This window comes from Eretmochelys imbricata, chromosome 1 (assembly GCF_965152235.1).
Source record: "Eretmochelys imbricata isolate rEreImb1 chromosome 1, rEreImb1.hap1, whole genome shotgun sequence".
NCBI classification, from domain to species: domain Eukaryota; kingdom Metazoa; phylum Chordata; order Testudines; family Cheloniidae; genus Eretmochelys; species Eretmochelys imbricata.
In genome coordinates this window covers 18,507,555-18,529,245 of record NC_135572.1, presented here as the reverse complement: position 1 = coordinate 18,529,245, position 21,691 = coordinate 18,507,555, and the positions used below count along the sequence as shown (strand labels likewise).

Genomic DNA, 21,691 nt, shown 5'->3' with positions numbered 1-21,691 from the left:
GTCACAGACTGTGGGATGCTACATTATAAGATTTTATTTTTAACACTCTGAAACAGCACTCCACAGCTTTAGTGCCTACGTGCCCAATGCTTCCCTTTTGGTGTGCAGTTCCAAAATGCTTATTTCTCTGCTTTTCTTCTGGTGAAAGTATTCATTGCATTTTTGAAACCCAAACATACCAAACCCCTCCTGCCAACACACACAAACAGCTACCAAGAACTCATCCATAATGTACAGCATCCCAATGGGATGTAAGGGAAATGGGCATAGGTTAATCTTTTCACTATTAACAGGATACTTGTAAGAGCCAGTTTCTGAGAAGCTCTGAGCACCCATAGCTCCCAGAAGATGCAGGTGCCTGCCATCTCCCAAGATTTGGCCTAAAAGTGTGATACTTCTCACTCCCCTGAGACATGACTGTAAAAATGGTCCCTACTTACTCAGCAGATTTGTATTTAGAGCCATGTCTGCTGACAAAAATACGGCCCCAGTCCTACAACGAGTTTCACATGGGAGGACCTTAATTGACTTAACTGCAGCTGATTGCAGGATCAGTGCCCAAGGTTGCATTGCGTTATACTCCTTTTCGCCCTGAGGAATCAACGCTTCTAAAAGAGAGTGTGCTAGAGTCTGTTTTTTCTTGCACATCAGCAACAGAATTGTTTACTAGTCAGTACACCTGTGCAAACCCCCAGACGTTCATTGGGTGCCACTGAGGGCCTAATTTATTATGGGTGCTGATGTACAAGCAGAAAAGAATCCAGACTGAGATCCCAGGGCTGGCACTTAGAAGACATGGCGTTTTCTATGTTACCTGAGCTCATTCAATATGGAAATTATGGAGAGTCAACAAACAAGGAACTCCATGATAACATATTTACAGTCACTTCTCTGAGCAAGCCACAGCTTGAGTAAGATACCAGGAGTGGGACTCCAAATATTGAGGAATGATTCCATAGTGGCCTACATTAAGGTGCATAGCATCCTTCCAGTGCTGAAAGGTTATTTTAGTGGTGGAGGCTGTGATTTCCAAAGGAGCCTAAGGCAGATAGGTGCCCAAACCCCATGGTAATTGCATGGGAGTTGTGTGCCTCACTTCCTTAGGCATTTTTGGAAATCCTACCCTGAGTTCTTTTTGTATTTCAGCACTGTTAGAAACACCCTGTGCGTATAGGTTTGGTTGAACAGTCCCTGATTGCAAAAGAGCAAATTGGAAACCTTGAAAGAGTGACCTTGTTGGATTCTCCAAAGAGCCACGAAGTTTAATTTACTCCCATGTTAATCCTGCTGGAGCCATTACTGTTTTATCTGTGCAAACACTTAGGTTACGGGGGCCAAAAAAGCACTTCTTCACTCTCGTGTGCTATAAACAAAATGGGTACAGATGCAGGCTGACTAAAGCTATGGGGGAGGAAGACATTGTTTTGGCCTAAATGGATTGTATCAGTACCTCCTCAAGCAGCATTTCCTTTGAGATTCATACCCCCACTGTTCGGCACAGTCTCTTATTAGAGTGCAGTGCTCTTTTCTGGAGAGGAGAGGCAGCTGCAATGTGGCTTCCAGCTAATTACAATGGGGTATGTAACTTGGCCCAAGAAAAAAAAATCCTACTTGAATTCTCTGCCATGGTGTCTCTGAGATTCAGGCAGTGAACATAAAAGAAGCTGGCCAGAACAATTTTGCTGATATATTGCCTTGTAAAATAGAAAGAACCACAATCAGCGACAGTGAAAAAGCTGTAAAGCTTACTAAAGAAACAGGCTTCTATCCTGACATTATATTCCATGACAGATAATTAAATGTAGTGAGTGTCTGTGTGTCTGTGTGTGAAGTGTGCCTGGCCCCATCTCCTGCATAAATGAGTACCTCTGAGCTGGTGAGATCATACTTCCTTTGTGATATGCAGCAGTACATAAGTGAACTCACTGACAAGTAATATCCAATATAAAGTATATCAGTGTCATGCCTGTTAAGTCTTTATTTATTATTGCATTGTATGGTGCAGTTACTGTCAAGTTTTCAATCTGCTAATAATGCTTCTAACTCAGCCACTAACACCTCATACTTTCTTCTATTCCCTGCTTTCCTGCCGTCTGTCAGAAATAAAGATTTCAGACATAGGTAAGCCAACCAGTGGAGAATTTTATGTTTCTGCCTGTCTTGTTGCATGTTGTTATATGGTGAGCCACAAGTGCCATTTCCAGATGATTCAATAGCAAATGAAGCCAGTGTGATTAAAGCTGATGTAGGCGATCAGTCATCCAAACTGGAAGCCATTAATCATGCGTCAGGGTCATAACGCAATTCTGCTTGGTCTATAAATAGTCATAGTCAGTCAAAATAGACGATGAAGGTGGGAGGGAAGGGGGAAGAAGGCTCTTTGTCAAACAATTAAGTGAACGGCAAGACTAAGACAATTATCCATGTAACTTAAAAGGAGCTCTGGGTAACCCACTGGTTAGTGTGTGTTCCATGTTCTGACCCCCAGAGAACCACAGCTCTGATACACCTCCCGGCTAAGGGAGGTAGGCCTAGCTAAAGCTCTGGAGCGGGGTGGCCAACCTGTGGCTCCGGAGCCACATGCGGCTCTTCAGAAGTTAATATGTGGCTCCTTGTACAGGCACCGACTCCAGGGCTGGAGCTACAGGTGCCAACTTTCCAATGTGCCGGGGTGGGGGCGGGTGCTCACTGCTCAACCCCTGGCTCTGCCACAGGCCATGCCCCCACTCCACCCGTTCCCACCCCCTCCTCTGAGCCTGCCGTGCCCTCGCTCCTGGCCCCCCCCCCCCGAACCTCCTGCACTCCAAGAAAGAGCTGATCAGGAGGTGCGGGGAGGGAGGGGGAGGCGCTGATCGGTGGGGCTGCCGGTGAGCAGGGAGCTGATGGGGAGCTGTTCACGTATTACTGTGGCTCTTTGGCAATGTACATTGGTAAATTCTGACTCCTTCTCAGGCTCAGGTTGGCCACCCCTGCTCTAGAGGCTCATACTTTTAGCCTGGTTTGATTCCCAGTGATGGTTGTTATAAAAATTGCGACTTGCCCCCCATTAGAATGGCTGTGAGCCTGGGGCACTAGGTGTGAACTTCCATTATTATGGGGAAGTATTTAACCCTTAGTGTCTGTTCTGCAGCCCTCTTTGTGTCTGATTCACAGTGGGTAGGAGAGCACTTTGGAGCAGACCCTGCAGGGATCGTCTGCAAGTTTCCAGCTTGTGCTGCATTCCAAATGCATGGCATTGTTGTGAGGTTTTATTTTCTGTTTAGCACAACTTGAAAGCTTGGGCATCACATGCCAACTGAAAGAGCTACAGGGCCAAGCATAAATTCTGTTTCCTGCAGCAGGTAGTTTCCTTCACCTAATCACGCATGAAGTGTCACCCAGTACAAAAGACACAGACCTCACACAAGCAGCAGTAGAATTCATCCCGTTGGGATCTGCAAAGGTGTTCAGTGCTATTGAAACCAGCAACACTGAACTCCTCCTGCATGGGGATTCAGCACTTTATATTTGACAGCAAATGTCTGCGATAAGCAGTGGCCAGTGCCACAGTAGGAAGTCCTGGGAAAGAGCGGGAAGGAGGGCAATCATGTGGGCACAGCAGAAAGGGTGAGGCAGAAACTAGCACAGGGCGAGTGTTATGGAGATTGTTTCAAATGTTAAAGGAGAGAGATGAAATATGAGAGACATAGAAGAAAGTATAGTCCTTGTGCCCGGAGCCCTCACCTGACCTGCTTGGCAACACCTCTGCCTGTTCCTCCGAGGAACACAGATGTTGCCAGACTGGATAAGATCCATTGTCCATCTAATCCAGTATCCTATCACTGACAGTGGACAGCACTGAATGTTTCACAGGAAGGTGTAAGAAACCCCACAGTAGGTTAAGGAATAACCTGTCCGCAGAGGTGGTTTCCTTCCTGACCCCAATAGTTAGAAGTTAGCTTATATTATGAAGCGGGGGGGGGGGTTCCTCAAGGTCCTCCTTAAACACACCTCTTCTGACAAGCCCTAGTCCTTGCACAGGGAAGTGTTCACAATATAAATGTCCATAATATCATGGAAGCAATAAGTCTGAGTGTCGCACTGCTCTACACATTCACCCTACTTTTTCTTGCTGGCCTTCCTCCCCCTTGCATTTGTATGTGGTCTGTCTAGAGCACAAGCTCTTTGGGGGCAAAGGCCATGTCTTTTCATCTATCTGTAAAGTGCCTGATACGTTGTTGGCACTATCCTGTCCAAATATTAAGAAAAGCTAAAGAACCACAGGAAAGGGAGGATGTATCATGAGAGAACATTTAGGACAAGCAAACCCAACGCAATTGGGGTATTCAGTGAAGTCAGAGAGGAGGCCTGGTGGTTCATAACCACCAGAGGCAAGAGGTCACTGTGGCATTCTACATGGCTAGAGACAGATGAGAATGAGCAGACTGTGACCACCAGAGAGAAGAGGACCCGGAGGAATTCCACATAGCTAGAAGTTTCAAATCGATACCAGGTCCTCAACATAAATACTTTGGAAGATACATCTTAAGATCCGGTAGATCCAAGGGAATGGAGAGGTGTACAGGACACATACGTGGATGGCAGTTTGTCCCTACCTGTAAGAAAATCAAGCTTCCCGCAAAATTGTCATCCAACCATTCTAGGAAGAAAGATGATCCTTGTTAGGTATTCAATACTCAGAAGAACCAAAAGAACATTCTGCAAAGGACAGACAGACAACAGAACAGTGTGCTGCCTTCCCAGAGGCAAGACACTAGACATCACTCTTTTAAGATTGGATAGCCTTCTGAAGTCAACAGACCAGGATCCATACTAATGATACCATGTCATGGGATATCGCACAGATAGTAGATTACTGCGGGGAACTCAGCAATGTGATGAAGAAGAATATCCAAGCAATCTGCTTCAAGATTTTTCCTGTCCCATGAGTGAAAAAAGACAGATGATTCTAGTAGTGAACCGCTGGCAAAGTAAGTGGTGTAGGGTTTCATGGAACATTGGTCCACCTTCTATGGGTAGAGGGAGCTGTATATTTTAGATGGCCTCCACCGCAGGAGAAAGGGGACCAATCTCCTTGAGGACAGGCAGGCTAGAGTACTCAGAATGGGATTAAACTAAAAGCAAAAGGGGACGAACAAAGGGGGGAGATATGAGCAAAATAGAAATGCTGAAAACAAAATTAGTGAAAGAACCAAATGACATAAAGAGAAGAAATTATTGAATTGTCTATACACCAATCTTAGGATTCTAGGTAATAAATACAATGAATTGGAATTGCTCATTCTTTAGCATAAATTCAATCTAATTGGTAAAAACCTGATTTGATGGTAAACATGATTGGAATGTTAAAACCAATGGTTATAACCTATTTAGGAAGGATCAAGTGGGCAAAAGAGGAGGTGGAGTGGCACTCTATGTGAAAAATGGCATTACCTGTTTGACTCACTGATAACTTGGAAGAAAATGATCTTGAATGCTTATGGATCAGAGTGCTAACAGATAAAGCACAAGATGGGATATTAGTTGGTGTCTGTTACAGACCACCAAATTACACTATGAAACAGGATGACCACCTCCTTACGTACTTATTGATAACGTGTAGGGAAAAAACTTTATGATCATGCGAGAACATCAATTTGAGAGACATATGCTGGAGGTCTCATGCTGCCAATACTAAAACTAAAACATCCTTGGAATTTCTAAACATTATAGATGACAATTTCCTAACTCAAAAAGTAATGCAGCCAACACAGGGGAATTTTTATTAGACCTTGTCTTAACAGATAAAGATGAACTGATTACAGAACTAAAAATAAAGTGTAGCTTAGATACAAGTGATCATGACTGGTTCACATTTATAACGTGGAAGCAGAATAATGTTCAGTAATATATATACTTAATAGCGTGATTTCACAAAGCTGAATAGAATTATGAGCCAAATGAGCTGGGAGGAAGAATTTAATTTGAAAAATTTCAGTGATAACTGGGAATCATTTTAAAACACCTTACTAGAGGCCCTGAAAGAGAAAATCCCACAACTGAGAAAAAAGGCAGTGCTGGTTAAAAAACAACCACCTGATTTAGAGGTAAAGTGAAAGCAGCTATAAAAAATAAAAATAAAATGTATAACAAATGGAAGCAAGGGGAAGTTGATAGTAATGAATATAAATAATAAATTAGGGACTGTAGAAAATTGATAAGGGAAGCAAAGGAACACAAGACGAAAGCTATGGGTCAGAAGACTTAAAGACAGTAAGAAGGAGTATTTTTAAATATATTCAGGACAAAAAGAATTCTGTCAGTGGTATTGGTCCATTACTAGGTGGAAATGTTAGAATTATCAATAATAATACAGAAAAGGTGGAAGTATTCAATACATATTTCTGTTCTGTATTGGGGGAAAAACAGACGATACAGTCTCGTCCTATGGTGATAACACTCTTTCCATTCCACTAATCTGTCTGGAGGATGTTTAACAGAAGCTACTGATCTTAGACATGTTTAAATCAGCAGGTCCAGATGATGTGCGTCCGAGAGTTTTAAAAGAGCTGGCTGTGGAGCTCTCTGGACCGTTAATGTTGATTTTCAATAAATCTTGGAGCACTGGGGAAGTCCCAGAAAACTGGAAGAAAGATGATAATGTGCCAGCATTTTAAAAGGATAAATGGGATGACCCAGGTAATTATAGACCTGTCAGCCTGACTTCGATCCTGGACAAGATAATGGAAAGGCTCATATGGGACTTGATTAATAAAGAATTAAAGGAGGGTAATGAAATGAATGCAAATCAACATGGGTTTATGGAAAATAGATCCTGTCAAACTAATTTATCTTTTTTTAATTAGATTATAAGTTTAGATAGGTAAAGTCAATAGTGCTGACTTAATATACTTAGACATCTGTAAGGCATTTGAGTTGGTTCCACACAACATTTTGATTAAAAAATTAGAATGATATAAAATCAAAATGGTACACATTAAATTGATTAAAAACTGGCTAACAGATGAGTCTCAAAACGTGATTGTAAATGGGGAATCATCATCTCAGTGAGTGGGTTTCCAGTTAGGTCCCACAGGGATTGGAGGCCAAGGATCCTGGCCCTTTGCTATTTAACATTTTTATCAATGCCCTGAAAGAAAATATAAAATAATCACGGATAAAATTTGCAAATAACAAAGATTGGGGGAGTGGTAAATAATGAAGAGGATAGGTCACTGCTTCAGAGAAATATGAATCTCTTGGTAAACTGGGCACAAACAAATGAGTTTTAATACATCTAAATGTAAATGTGTGCATCTAGGAATAAAGCATGTAGGTCATACTTATAGGATGGGGGACTCTATCCTGGGAAGCAGTGACTCTGAAAAAGATTTGGGGGTTGTGGTAGATAATCAGTTGAACATGAGCTCCCAATGTGATGCTATGGCCAAAAGAGCTAATGCGATCCTTGGATGCATAAACGGGAATCTCAAGTAAGAACAGAGAGGTTTTTTACCTGTGTATTTGGCCCTGGTGTTACTGCTGCTCTAAGACTGTCTAGTTGTGATGCCCACAATTCAGGAAGGATGTTGATAAATTGGAGAGGGTTCAGAGAGGAGCCACCGGAATGATTAAAGGATTAGAAAAGCTGCCTCGTAGTGAGAAGACTCAAAGAGCTCGATCTAATTAGCTTAACAAAAAGAAGGTTAAAGGATGACTTGATTACAGTCTATAAGTATCTACATGGGGAACAAATATTGAAAAATGGGCCTTTTAATTTAGCAGAGAAAGGTATAAAAAGATCCAGTGGCTGGAAGTTGAAGCTAGACAAATTCAGACTGGAAATAAGGCATACATTTTGAAAGGTGAGAATAATTAACCATTGGAACAATTTACCGAGGGTCATGGTGGATTCTCCATCACTGACCATTTTTAAATCAAGATTGGCTGTTTTTTCTAAAGGATCTGCTCTACGAATTAGTTTGGGGAAGTTCTATGGCCTGTGTTATACAGAAGGTCAGACTGGATGGTCACAGTGGTACTGTCTCATCTTGGAAACTATGAATCTAGGGATATATGAATGTGATCTCTATCCTCATGTTTTCCTAACCCATCACTTTAGCATATGCTGTATAAGGAAACCAGACCTCCCTGGCTGCGTTTTGGGACCCAGGTCTTCAGCAGGTGTAAACTGGCACAACTCCGATGACTTTAGTTCAGGATCTGACCCTTGGTGTCCACGTGACATACTGAGATGACACTGTAGTGCTGTGCCACAAAGTCTTCCAAATTGAATCTCCCAAAGCCTGGCTACAGTTCTGTACACTCGATTGTGGCTGCTGCAGATTATAGCCCCAGAGGAGTAAAGTGCCAAAGCAGGCTCCCGAGTTTCCTCCTGAAAATAAGAAGATGTGCGGGGAGATATCTGAAAGGAAAATCAACTCATGCTCCCTGCTGTCAGCCCATCGCCAGTGGTGGCAGGATCCATGTGGTGGATAAATATCAGGAGGCTACAGCTGATTTAGGCCTCAGACGATTACAGAACCCCTTGTTTGTATTGCTACATTATATAACTCAGAGATGAGAGAGGATGGTAAGAGGGAAAGAACTCATCTGTGTTGCCCCAGGCAGACTTATTTCAGTTGTTGTTCAGTCCAATTTGCTGCTTAAGTTTACCTATTGTTTGGGACATTAAATAAATTGAAAAGACTAGTAACTGGAATTTCATGGCCTCACTGCTCTCATCTTCTCACTGACAGAGGGAAATAGTTTTGAACTTTTTTAGTAATAACGTGGTTTATTCTGCACTTTTCTTCCTGAAGGATCTCAGAGTGCTTTTACAGCTGTATTCATCCACAACCACACTGGAAAATGATGCACAGCTGATTCTGGAGTAGAATGATGCATCTAAGTAGGTCGCAGCACAACAGTAGAGGTGGGAAATTTGGGCCATGGCCACTGAGGCAAAATCCTACTTGACATTGTTACATGATCTCCTGGAGGCGCATGTCACTTTACATAAGGAATAAAGATGTGATCCCTGCCCTGAGAAGCTTGCAACTTAAAGGCCCATCTAAGTCAACGAGAGCCTTTCCAATGACATCAGTGGCCTTTGGATCAGCACCTAGGGGTTCAGTTATGCATGATGGGCCAACTGATACTATACTGCAGTGTAATTTACATGGGGCGCGTTGTCCAGGATAGTTGCGTTAACCTCTGCTTTTGTGAAACATGCCATAGGATCTTTAACTTCCACCTGGACAGCTACCAAAGGTGTGCTACTCTCTGCAACATCTCATCCACTGAATGTCACGTGTAATGATACCTCCTTTACTACCATACGTCTGTGCCATTATTGACTGCAGCCCCTGGTCCTGGTGGGTCAAAATCACCTCTCTGCAGGTATCGACCACAAAGCGTATTCACTCTAAATACCACTTAATCCCAGTTCTAAGTGGATCTTAGGCCCTGTGCTGGCCCTTTGCACAAGGGTGACGGTTACCTGGGGTGACTGTAACCATAATCATCTGACCTACTGCTACTAACAGAGACCTGCTTGCCACAGGCAATCTCCCTCCCGAGTGTAATTATATCAAAGGAGAGGCACAGCTTCTGATTTTGTCTAGCAGCATAGCTCACTCCATCAGTTATTGTTGCTCTGCCTGCTGCTTTCTGTTGTTTTGAGAGTGCAAAGGGGTCAAGCCATAAGACTGAGAGATAGACTAAGACTTGAACCAATAGGAATTAACTAGATGCTTTTTGATCCCTATTGTGGACCAGTGCAGTGCACCTGAAATGACAGTGTTTGGTATAAAGCCATTTGCAATAGCTGGCTTTCGAAGGGTGATTAGTTGGCTGAGGCACCTTTCACTGCCGGATCACTGGTTGAAATCCAGACCCAGCTGCAAGTGACCCAAAGCGATTACCATCTGATGAGTGGTTTATTTAAAATAAATCTCTACCTCCTACCCTTCTGAGGTTCACTTTATTAGTAATTATAACCATGCTACTGTGATAACAGGCATTTACAGAGGAGTAACACTAGCAGCAGACAGCCCAATTTGTCCTTAGAATATGTGAATTAACACTCACTCACTCCAGGAATCTAAAACAAGAACCTAGATTAGTAACTCTTATCCTTGGGTTACCAGTAGCTATTACCAATATTACATAGAAGGGACAGCTGCTAAAGTGGCTGATGAAATTTGGGCAAGTGGTGGCATTTTGATTTTTTTTCTGCTAATTGGAGCTGTTCTACTTGGTTCTCTGATCAATTGTTAAAATGGACTGGCATTGACTTTGGTGTTGATTTTAGTTTCATTCTATGTGGGGGTTAAGATTATGGACTATTTGGGGCTCTCTCTTTGTGAGAAAGGTACAGCTAAGACAAACCAGGATACAAACCACCAGAGCAAGGCTATGAAGTCCAATAATAAATGACAATAGTCATATTTTGCAGGGACTGAGAGTGAGCACTCCTGGGTTTCCAGGCAAATGACATTACAAAATTGCAAAGTATTCTTATTAATGTCCTCCTCTGTCCACCTCTTTTCATATAGTAGAGATTATGAACAGCTCAAAGGCTGATTGACATTCCACTGAGCCTTGTAAAGGCAGTTAGCTGAAAACACAAGGGCCTGATCAAAATGGATGGTGGATTCCCATAGGGCACCTTTTTTCACCAGAGTGGAAGCCACTTGCTTAATGTGAGTGACATGTAGGTAAATGAAATAATACCCTACCAGCCTGCTGTCATTGGAAAGGAATACAGATGGAGACTGAACTGCCAGGTGGAGCTGTCTTGAAGGTCAGAGCATTTTATTTAGCACAAATCAGTGTCATTTGTGGAGATGAAATCTGTTCAGACTTTAATAGGATAAATCACAAGGGATCTTCCAGGATAAATCAAAAAGGCTTTTTTCCAAAGCACTAAGTAATTTGAATGAAGAACCAGTGCATGGCTTTTAAAATTGAGAATCATGCAGTATTTTGAAAAGGAAGGTAGTGAGCAATTCCTGATAAAGTGGTGGGGGCGGGGGGGGGGAATCAGCATTGCCACACAGACATCCCCAACTGGCTGCTCATAGAATAACTGATCACTAGGATGGCTTAATGCCCATTGAGTGCAAAATCCACCTCCTGTAAATTTGCCACTGAATTTAGTGGGGATCCGATGAATTTAGAGAAAGTGGAGTATGTGGGAGGAGAAATTTTCAAACATGTCCTGACAGTTACCTTGCAACTCCGAGAGGAAAGTATAGCTGGGTTCATGCTATAGGTATGATTAGTTTAACTTTGTTGATTCCCAGGCTCAGAAGAGAGTGTAAATCAATAGCTACCGGTAGCAAACACTTACGTTGAATAATAGAGAAATAATATTATACTGTATTTCTCCAAGGACCTTAGCTTAAATAAATGTCTAAATTCAAGTCTACTGCTGTTTCCATCTAATTCTATTGTACAGTCTCTATTTAGACTCTGTTGCTTGATGCCAGTCTAGAGTCGGGATTCCTGGGCTGTATTCCCTTCTCTGCTGCTGGCCTGCAGTGTTACTTTGGGCAAATCATTCAACCTCTTTGAGAGTCATTTTAAGAGTTTGATCGATGCTCCCATTGAATTCAATGACAAAACTCCCATTTACTTCCACAGGCATAGAATAGGACCCTCAGGACTCTGTTAAGTAAATGAGAGTTTTGCCATTGAATTCAATGACAGCAGGATCAAACACTACATGAATAATAATACTTAGCTCTTAGATAGTGCCTTTTACCCCTAGATCTCAAAGCACTTTACAAAAGAAGGGGTTTTTTTCATTAGGACCATTTAACAGACGGAGAAACTGAGTCATAGAGGGGTGACGTGACTTACCCAAGATCAAACTGCAATGACTCCCACTCCAGTTCACTATATATTGGGCCACATTGTTTCTCTTTAATTGGCTTGTGATGTACTTAGCATTAGTACTATCAGAGTGTATGCAATAATGAGCTAAATCCACTGGATGCAGAGCTGCAGTACTTCCCCTTCAACGTTTTATTCCTCCAAACTATTAATGCTGCCTGGTGTGCTTAGGGAAACAAATACTGAAATCTACCAATGAAGATAACACTTCTGTATGTTTGTTTTTCAGCCACAGCCCAGCTCACAAGTATTACCTGACATCAGACCCAATCACTGGCTCCATCTACCTCTCTGACACTAACAGCCGACGCATCTATAAGATCAAGTCGACCTCTGTCGTGAAGGATGTTGTCAAGAATTCGGAGGTGGTGGCAGGGACTGGGGATCAGTGCCTTCCCTTTGATGAAACCCGCTGTGGAGATGGGGGCAAAGGCACCGAAGCAACACTCACTAACCCCAGGGGTAAGATGCAGCCTCTTCTTACAAGCATTTTAAAGTGGGCTTTGAGAAAGGTGCCAAGCCAACAGTTCTGGAAACAGATCTCCTCTGTCCACAGAACAGGGCAAACCACTAACATGTCTTAGCTCTGAGCTGGAGGGACCACCACTAGGGATGAGTGGATCATTCAACCCCAGGCCCTTCCAGTCCTTAGCCTTGTATTGAGACTGCTAAGAATGGTGCCAATTTGGAGGGGGGTGATTTTATAGACGTGTCCAAAGGGAACTGTACTGAGAGGACCAATCCATTTCATATACCACTTAGCCCCCAAAACACCATGAGAGAATTAAAACTTTTGGTCACTACCCATCTGGACTACATTCAGTTAAATTCAGTTCAGTTCATTGAGACTTTAGTGGCATAAAAGGCTTTGCAAGTGTTGCTGTATATAAAATAGAGACAGACCCCTCAGGTATCTCTCAGAGGTAAGTAGAAGCCAGGGTTATACACTGCAGTTTGGTCCCTTGTGATCCAGGGCTTGTCTATACAAGAAAGTTACAACAGTTTAACTACAAATATGATTTTAACCAATATAGTTAAGCCCATGCAAAAGGCTATGTGGACACTAATTCTGATACAAAAATGTCTTATTTCAATGTAGTTTTAACCTGTTCTGGTCAATTAAACTAAACCGAAATAAACCTGCTTAAACCAAAATAAGAGAGTTTACATAGACATTTACACTGGTTGAACTAATTTGGTTTAAAATCACACCTTTAGTCAAACCAGTGCAACTCTTTATGTAGCCGAGTCCTCAGACTGGCAATCTAAAGTTGACAAGCTCTGCATGCGGTTACCGACCCCGTGAGCCAGCCACTGCTCCTCGATAAATCCAGTCTTAAGCCTAGATTGCGGTGAGGCTGATATATGTAGGAGAGAGGGTACTGTTGGCTTTCACACCTTATTCAAACATTTTGACCAGAAGGCCCAGATACCTTTCCAATGACTAAACTAGGACATATGCTTGCCATACATGTGTTATCTCACTGGGATGGTGGCCTTTACACTCATTTCGTTTTGCTCAGTGTTGACAGGCTCGTGTTACAAACACTTGTTCTCACTTTAACTATGGATTGTATTCAAATGCAACAACTGGGATGCGGCCCTGCAGCTTTATTTTTGTAGAGGAAATACCTTCATTCATACTATATGATGGACGGCTGCATGTGTAAAAGTGGGGGAAGATCCTCTGCAGAGACTGACCGATACTGCTGTTATAGAGGAGCTATATGCTCAAGGAGCCCCTTCTGCTACTCTGGTTGCATGTCTTATTGCCTGTTGGTTAGGAACCTCGGGAATTATTTACGAGGTGTTGGCTTTAAAAACAAAAAAATCACACTTGGGCCTCCTGCCCAGCTACATCTGCACATTTAGCGTCAATGTGTGGCAGGTTTCTCTCTCAATCACAGTGAGAGGTTATGGGACCCCGTTTTCCATCAGCACTCCCATCTCCAAGCCTGTGCACCTGGCTGGAATCTCTGGAGTGGGGGAACCTCCTGACAAAGACATGGGGCCTTTCGCCTGTCGCTTTCACAGTGGAGCAGTGGAGGCGGCAGGGCTGTGTCTCTCCTGGCTACACGGGTTGGAAAATTATTTTTCTTGACATACAGATGACATTATTGTTATGGCATCCAACGAACGAGAACCAATTTAGCGATCTTTTGTGTCGGCTCCAGTTGTGAATCTTCGTTATGCATGGGCTAGTTATGTTTCCTGGCAGGATGCAGGGGAAATTAGCCCAGGATGCTTCATGCTGCTCTGTACCAAAAAATACTGAAGCGTAACTGCTCCCTTTATAATACTCAGAGGGCTGATAATGGCTTCCTGGTGCACTCAGAACTCCCACTGAAGCTCCCATTACATGAGGATGACAGTATGTACAGTAGGCATAGGATTTACAAAGTCCATAGCTATGTGTCGATGGGTTGCTGAGGAGAAGTCAACCCATTTTACAAGGGGGAATGGAGTGAAAAGGGAAGTAGAGGGACAACATATGCGCTAATAGATCAGCATGGGACAGGGAGTCAGGAGACCTGAAATCCAATTTCCTGCACTACTTAGCTGTTGAACATTGGGCTCAAAAATCAGGTAAGCTCTCTGGGTCTCCATTTCCCCCCCTGGAAGGTGGGGGAAATCATACTTTCCTTTCTCCAAGGGTAATGACAGGTTTCAGAGTAGCAGCTGTGTTAGTCTGTATCCGCAAAAAGAAAAGGAGTACTTGTGGCACCTTAGAGACTAACAAATTTATTTGAGCATAAGCTTTCGTGGGCTACAGCTCACTTCATCTGATGAAAAATAAAACCGCGTTGAGGGTGGGAACGGCAATCACAAGCAACAAACTGCCAAAACATGTCACGTGAATTTTCATATACATTTTGTCCCCACTTTCATCCAGCTCTAATTCCACCCATGAATTTGTAGAGTCATCTGAGTTAATAGCTCCGACTAGTGTGACTTGCTCCCCATGCATCTCAATAAATTAACACTGAAAACTAATGTTGACAAAATAATGTCAATGTCATTTACTAGCTCACTACCAGTCATTCTAGCGTACCAGAGAACACGCTTTCATTTTGAACTATTATGAAATACAGCTGCAGCAAGAAAGTGACTTCTTAGGCTTGTAACCAGCAGTCCTCAGACTTGCCCCTACCTTCTCTATATCTCTGGAGTGGATGGGCAGAGGAGAGTGGATGGGCAGAGGAGAGTAGAAAACTATTCTGTGCCCCAAGTTGGCTGAATGTATCCAGGAGTTCAGGCAGCTGCTGGCCAGGGAAGCTTTTGGAAGATTCATTCTGCAGCTAGCTCTGCAGGCCTCTACTCTTTCTAAGTCTGAAGCCACTTCTTGACCCAAAATATTAATCTTGGCATGGGAGCAGGATCTTTGGTTTGCAGCGGAGAAGCAAGGACCCCTTTCCAGCTTGTATGCAGCTACCAGGGAAGCAGAGGCCTTTGCTTACATGAATAGCTTCAGCAGCGGGATCTCTCCCACTTGCCAGAAAATACTCAAGAAGATGAATGTGACAGTCTTGCAGAGCTAGCTGTAGCCGATGGAGAATCAGGCCCAAGGTGTCAAAACCGTCACCTGGACTCTCCATGGCCCATTCCCTCCTTGGCTCCTCTGCTGAAACAGGGCATATTAGAAATACAGCGGATCAATAGATAAAACATGGGCGGCAGTTGCAGGATCGGTGGTATTTGTTAATCACTGGTCTGGCCCTTCCAATTCATTTGACACAGAGCGTGGCAGAGCTTTCAGATGCTAATGAATTTCAGTATACTCTGTACATTAAAGTGTTATCACTTTCTAATTATCATCTGCTAATACTGATCTTATTCTACAAGCAAGCTTTAAAAAAAATTATTAAAACTCCTGCTTGTCAGAGTGTTTTGTTTCCATCTAAGCACTCGCCAGTGGATCTTGTCACAAAAATGTTGTGGCAGTGAAATTGCCAAGAAGCCTGCAATTAACAGAGATCCAAGTGACAAGACTGACACAATATGAAGATCGTTTCAGAAGGGGGAAAAAGAGTCCATCCATTCAGCACCACAAAGGAGATGCAAAATGAAGTAATTAATTTGAGGACAGATCATTTCTGTCGGTGTGTAGTACTGAATGCATGAGCTAAATCTCCATTGTTCACTAAGTGCTCATCAATTTTAGCAGAATAAAAAAATAACAGGAAAGACAAGCACTTATCCAGCCAGACAAGGAAGCTCCATGTATAGGTTTCTTCCGAACCTAACTAACTTGTATTCAGGATCTGAGGGTTAGAGGAGAACCCATTCCTTTACATCTTCTCTGCCCTCGGACGAGGATCTCCCTTCAGCACCGTATGTACTGAGCTGTGCACCATGAGCTGCCTCATTCATTTGATATGATCTTATTGGGATTTTTTGTTAATAGGTTCCCAAGTGTAGGGTAACTACTTTTAGCTGTTCCTACTCTCTGGTGTCAGTTTGCCCTGCAGCTTTGTGCTGTCCTGTCACCAGGCCACGGGGACCTGATGTTACAAAAGAAATGTCCTTATGACACAGCGTTCCACCAGCATAACTCATTATCATGACACTTCAATGGCATCGCAAGCCCTCCTTGCTAAAGGGTGTTGGACCACCCCAGAGGAACTAGGGTCATTTCACATTTGTCAGCCCGGATCTTAAAATTCTAAGGTGCCGTACAGTAGTCCTTACTCAGATAACATCAATGGGAATCTCATCTGATTAAGGTATCTGCACAACTGGGCTTTTGATTTGCAGGCCAACCATCTTTAATTCTAACTGTGTTGCTGTCGGTAAACGAAAGAAGGCTTGTGCCAATGCAACTTACACGTCCGAGGCCTTCAGTTCAGCATGCACAACATGCTTGTCTGACAGTGAAGCAGCCTCAGCTGTGCTACTGTAAGTAGCCTGCCCAAAAGGTGGAACTTCCTGTAATTAACTCCCCAAAAGGGTTCCCTTCCAGAAAGGAAAAATGAAAATTCCTTTAAGAGTTGAAGGTGGTAAATTAAGCCCGAGAATAGCCCTGACCACTTTAACCTGCTACACAGTAGCCATCAGTTACTTCTCTCCCTCCACACTGAAAATTACCCATTTCAAAGGCATCTGTCTAAAGGAGGCTGGAGCTCCTCCTTATGAGAACATCAGAAAGTTTAATTCCAAGAAGAGCAAGTAAAGTGACCTGGTATGGAATATACACCAAACAAAGAGAGGCTGATGGCACTGATTTAATGCCTGTATCCCATCTCCTGGGTTTGATCTGCGGTGAGTTCATGGGGCTATGAGGGGAAGCTGAGAGGGCTCTAAACAACCTTCCTTTCTCCCCTGACAGCCCCCAGCCTAAAGAGCAGCCTCACAGTCTATCTGGACAGTCCACTAGGGACCATTCTGTTGGCCCATGATCACCAGAGGCACTGCACTGCCTTCGTACACAGCCTGCATGGCGAGCAGGATGGAGCAGGTGACATAATAGCAGCATTAGGATTTCCCTACATCAGGGGAATCCCCATCTACTCCTTTAGGGCGGCTTTAAGCCAGCAGGGAAAAGGGAACTCAGGCTAAACCAAGGATCAGGCCCTTTTCTTCCTTTGTCTATACCACTGAATTCTCTCTTCCTCTGTTACTGTTTAACTAGACAAGTATAATGTTTAACTCACAAAAGCATTTGGGGTTACAATTTTTAGGAAAGATACTATGCAAAATAAAGTTGCATTGCGTTGGTGGTTAGACCCAAGCCCTGGAAGCAAATATACACATGGCCTGATTTTGCTGTAGCTGGCTAATCAGACCAGACTGCAATTGCCCAGACATCAGACCCAAGTGTCGACCGCTGTGAAGAGCTGTCAGCATACTTTGCTGATAAGCTCAACCGAAAACATATGGAAGTAACTAGGAAAGAAAATTCCAGTCCTGACCAAATTGTATTATCCACCCCTACCGCTGATTGAGCTTGGCCCCATCACATATGCTGAAGCTCAAGAATCTCTGAAAAATATTAAAGCCCCAAGCTTTGAAATGGGTCCAGGCCCCTCTTGGCTGATAGAAACCAGTGAAGAACAACTAAGTCCACTCCTAATGGAAATAGTTGATACCCTTCTTCAGAGATGCATGCCTACTAAACCCTTTGAAAAGCTCAGTACCATCCCAAGTCCAGCCACCCATTCCTGGGCAATATAACTGAGAAAGTAGTAGCCACCAAGCTATAATGGCATGTAACCTCCTGGTTGCCTCACAATCAGGGTTCAGACCACGGCACAGCACAGAAACTGTTCTAGTGGCATTAAAAGGCAACCTCCTTAAGTCCATGGGAAAGGCAAGATCTCTGTGCTCATATTACTGGACCTCTCTGAAGCCTTTGACACAATGGGGAACAAGGTATTGCCAACCCATCTACGTGACATAGCAGGAGTAGATGGCCCAGCACTACAGTGGTTTCAATCATTCTTCTGCCGCAAAACTCAGAGGGTGGCGTTAGGTATCTGCTCCTCCTCTCCAAAGGCCCTCACCTGAAGATTCCCACAAGTATCCATAATGTACATGTCCCAGACTGGTGGGTGAGCTAGTGAGATGCCAAGGGCTCAGCTGCCAACAGTATTTCAGTATTATTCCACTAGATATCTCATTCTAACCCAATGCAACCACTGCCACTGCTAAAACATCAGAATGCGGCCAAGAAATCAACTCCTGGATAAAAAGTGGCTGGCTCAAGCTGAACCCAAGCAAGATCAAAGTGATGCTAGTCGGAAAGGGGACACACTTCAAAGGACTGGCCGAGATGTTGTCTCCATCTTTCATGAAAGGTGTACAACCCCCTTCATCAAAGTACTGAGAAGCCTCAGTGTCCTGTTTTACTCCTCGCTAAGCTTGTATAACCAGGTAGCATGAGCATCACTTCCAGTTCGCTATGAATCTTTGTCCCATACGTACAGACCTGGACACAGTGATCCATGCATTCATGTCCTCCAGACTGGATTACTGTAATTCACTGTATCTGAAGTTGAATGTGAAGATGATGCCCAGACTTTAGCTGGTATGAGATGTGGCTGCATGCCTTCTCCATGGTTTGGGTCACCATGAGCTCATCAGATCCATGCACAAATGTCAGGCCCAGTCAGTTTCTGATGTCAGTTTAAGGCTTTGGTCCTAATCTTCAAAGCAATTAATAGCTCAAGCCACAGCTACATCAAAGACTGAATTTCAAAGTATACTCTGGGGCAGTGCACATCACAAAGCCTGGGACAAAGCACGTGGAAGCTGAGGATATAGCATTCTCAGCCAGGGGATCTGGTTATGAACCATACTCCCAGAGAAGATCAGGGGAGCCGAGAGTCTGACTGTCTTTAGGAAATACTGCAAAACCTTCCTCTTCAAAAAAGGCCTTTTGAGCAGTAGAATGACACTCCCGTCATTCTTACCTTCTCCTATCCAAAGAAACCCAAACCCAAATTACGAAATTAATAGAATCTAAAAGATGGAAAAACCCTTCCCCAAGCAGAGTTTTAACCTGAAGAGGGAGACCTGCCAGAGACTCCATGAGGTCCACTATGGACTTTCAATATTGCCATTCATTTTATATTGAAGGGGCTCAGGTATTACAGTGATGGACAGCTGTATAAAACACTAAGATTGAGAATTCCATTAACTTCTACTCTTGATTTATACCAATATGAAAGAGAAGTGAATGGGGTCCTTGATTTCTGTTCCTGGCTTTGCCAGTGACTCACTGTGTGACCTTGTGAGAATCACTTTCTCTCTAATTTTTCCCATCTGCAAAATGAAGATGATCATGCCTGGCTCATAAGGGTGCTGTGAGGTCTAATTAGTAAGTATAAAGCCCTGTGAGAGCCTCTTATGACAGGGGCTTTAGAAATGCAGAGTACAGATAGCCTGGGAAAAAGAGAATTAAGGGAGGTTGTGTAAACATGGCAAGTGCTTGAGAAGTGATGCTAGAAGGGGCCTGAGGGTGGTGAAACATGGAACAGTGGTCTGAAGCTAAAGATGCAAAAATTCAAATCAGACATTTGGAATGTGTCTTATGAGAAAGGGGAATGAGATAATGCAATAAGTGGCCTACATGTGTTCAGAAACAGGTTAGTTAAAATGCTGTGGGATTAATATATGGAAAAGCTCTCCTCATTCCAGCGGATGGGACTTGGATGGACCTGACTGGTCTTTTCCAGCATTTCTCATCCATAATTCTCTGATAAGCACCCTAGTATCATCTCTTCATTTAAACAATTTGGCACTGATTCAACAAGCAATATACAGTGTTTCTAAGTGATGATGCAGAATCACTTGGAAATCTTTTTCTTTCAGCAATTCATTGAAAATCCCATACTACGTTCAAAGAATGGACAGTGATTCCTAAACAAAATTGTAGGGCCTAGTTCTCTGCTGCGCTTAATTGCTGCTGACTTCAGTGGAGCAGTGCCAGGTTTCATTGGCCCACTGGTTGGCCAAATCAAGTATAATTAACTTTTAATCCGTTAAATAAATTTCTCCCAATGTCCTCATTCACCTAAGCCCTGAACTGGTGCCCTTTCACTCCAGTGGCAGTTGGCACAAGCCCTTAGACATCATCATTTATAAAGAGGCATATGTCAAGCAGTGCTAAAAACCATTTGTTGCCTCAGCAAAGTATTTTGTTATCCTCTGGTGACCTTTCATTTGTGATTTCCCTGCTCTTCTCTTTCCCAGGCATCACTGTGGACAAGTTTGGGTTGATTTACTTTGTAGATGGCACCATGATCAGACGTATTGACCAGAATGGGATTATCTCAACCATGCTGGGCTCCAATGACTTGACATCTGCCAGGCCTCTCAGCTGTGACTCCGCCATGGACATTTCTCAGGTACCAAAACTTGTATCAAATCAAAAGACCAGGCCAGTTTTACTCTGTGATGTTTAAGACTCGCTCTCCTCTAGCGACGAGGTGCGGGCTTGATTTTTTGTCACTAGATAATGGCACAGCACAGTTTTAGGACTGAATCAAATTAACATCTGGGAAACAGTGATTGGATGCTGTGGTGCCAAAATTAGCATCAGCTGGAAAACAAGTATCTTGAATTGCATCAAACTGCAAATTGGTTGCAGCTACCGTCATCCTGGGCTTTTAAGTCCTGTTTATTAAATGCAAAATACCCAAAAGTTCTGTATTTGATTATTTCTTTATTTGTGGCTGGGACAGTAGGCAAACCTGTTCCTGGCCAGGACTCAATTTTCTGGGGTGCTGCCCATCCCATCAAATAGTGCCAGTTTGGAGGTACAGTCATTTAAAACCTTTTTTGCCATTTATTATTAGATGGCCAGAAGAATGTTACCCCATTGTGCAAAAATACAAATCCTAGCTGGTGGGCTAAGTACTATTATTCAGCCACAATTGATATCAACGGGGTTTCCCTTTTGTAACTACCTACATAATTTTCATGCTCCCATATGGAATCCATTCTTCATGTTTCCCCCCCTAATTTGAAAAGATTACTCTTGCTTCTTTGTAGCAGGTTCCCACTGTCCGCAATTCATGAAAAGGCTAAAATTACAAGTTTAAAAGCTGTCGTGCCTCATACAGAGGTAAATTTTGATGGTTAAAGGCCATCTTGCAGCATAATGGCTCCCATCTCACAAGCATATTCCTTTCTTTACCAGGATCTTAGTGCCAGCCAGAGGAAGTTTATTGTGGACCAGGCTTTTTAAACATATATTTTCAGCTTGCTTATAGCTTTTATATAATAATGTCCTCTTTAAACACTTCTGAGATGGGTTCAAAATATGCCATCTGCATCCCCTGTCTCCCCATTCTTTAAAGTGAAAGGAGCT

The 21,691-nt window shown here is 43.1% G+C and overlaps 1 protein-coding gene across 4 annotated transcripts in view; it reads left to right on the top strand.

The window, feature by feature from the left end:
• TENM4 (teneurin transmembrane protein 4) overlaps window positions 1–21,691 on the top strand; it is a 448,178-nt gene that overhangs the window by 379,053 nt on the left and 47,434 nt on the right. For 3 of the 4 annotated variants that reach the window (XM_077842124.1, XM_077842106.1, XM_077842098.1), the window contains 3 exons: window positions 2,101–2,121; window positions 12,110–12,342; window positions 20,572–20,726. In XM_077842124.1, the coding sequence (XP_077698250.1) occupies window positions 2,101–2,121; window positions 12,110–12,342; window positions 20,572–20,726 (409 nt within the window). The remainder of the gene's footprint in view (window positions 1–2,100; window positions 2,122–12,109; window positions 12,343–20,571; window positions 20,727–21,691) is intronic. The other variant, XM_077842115.1, reaches the window with a different exon arrangement.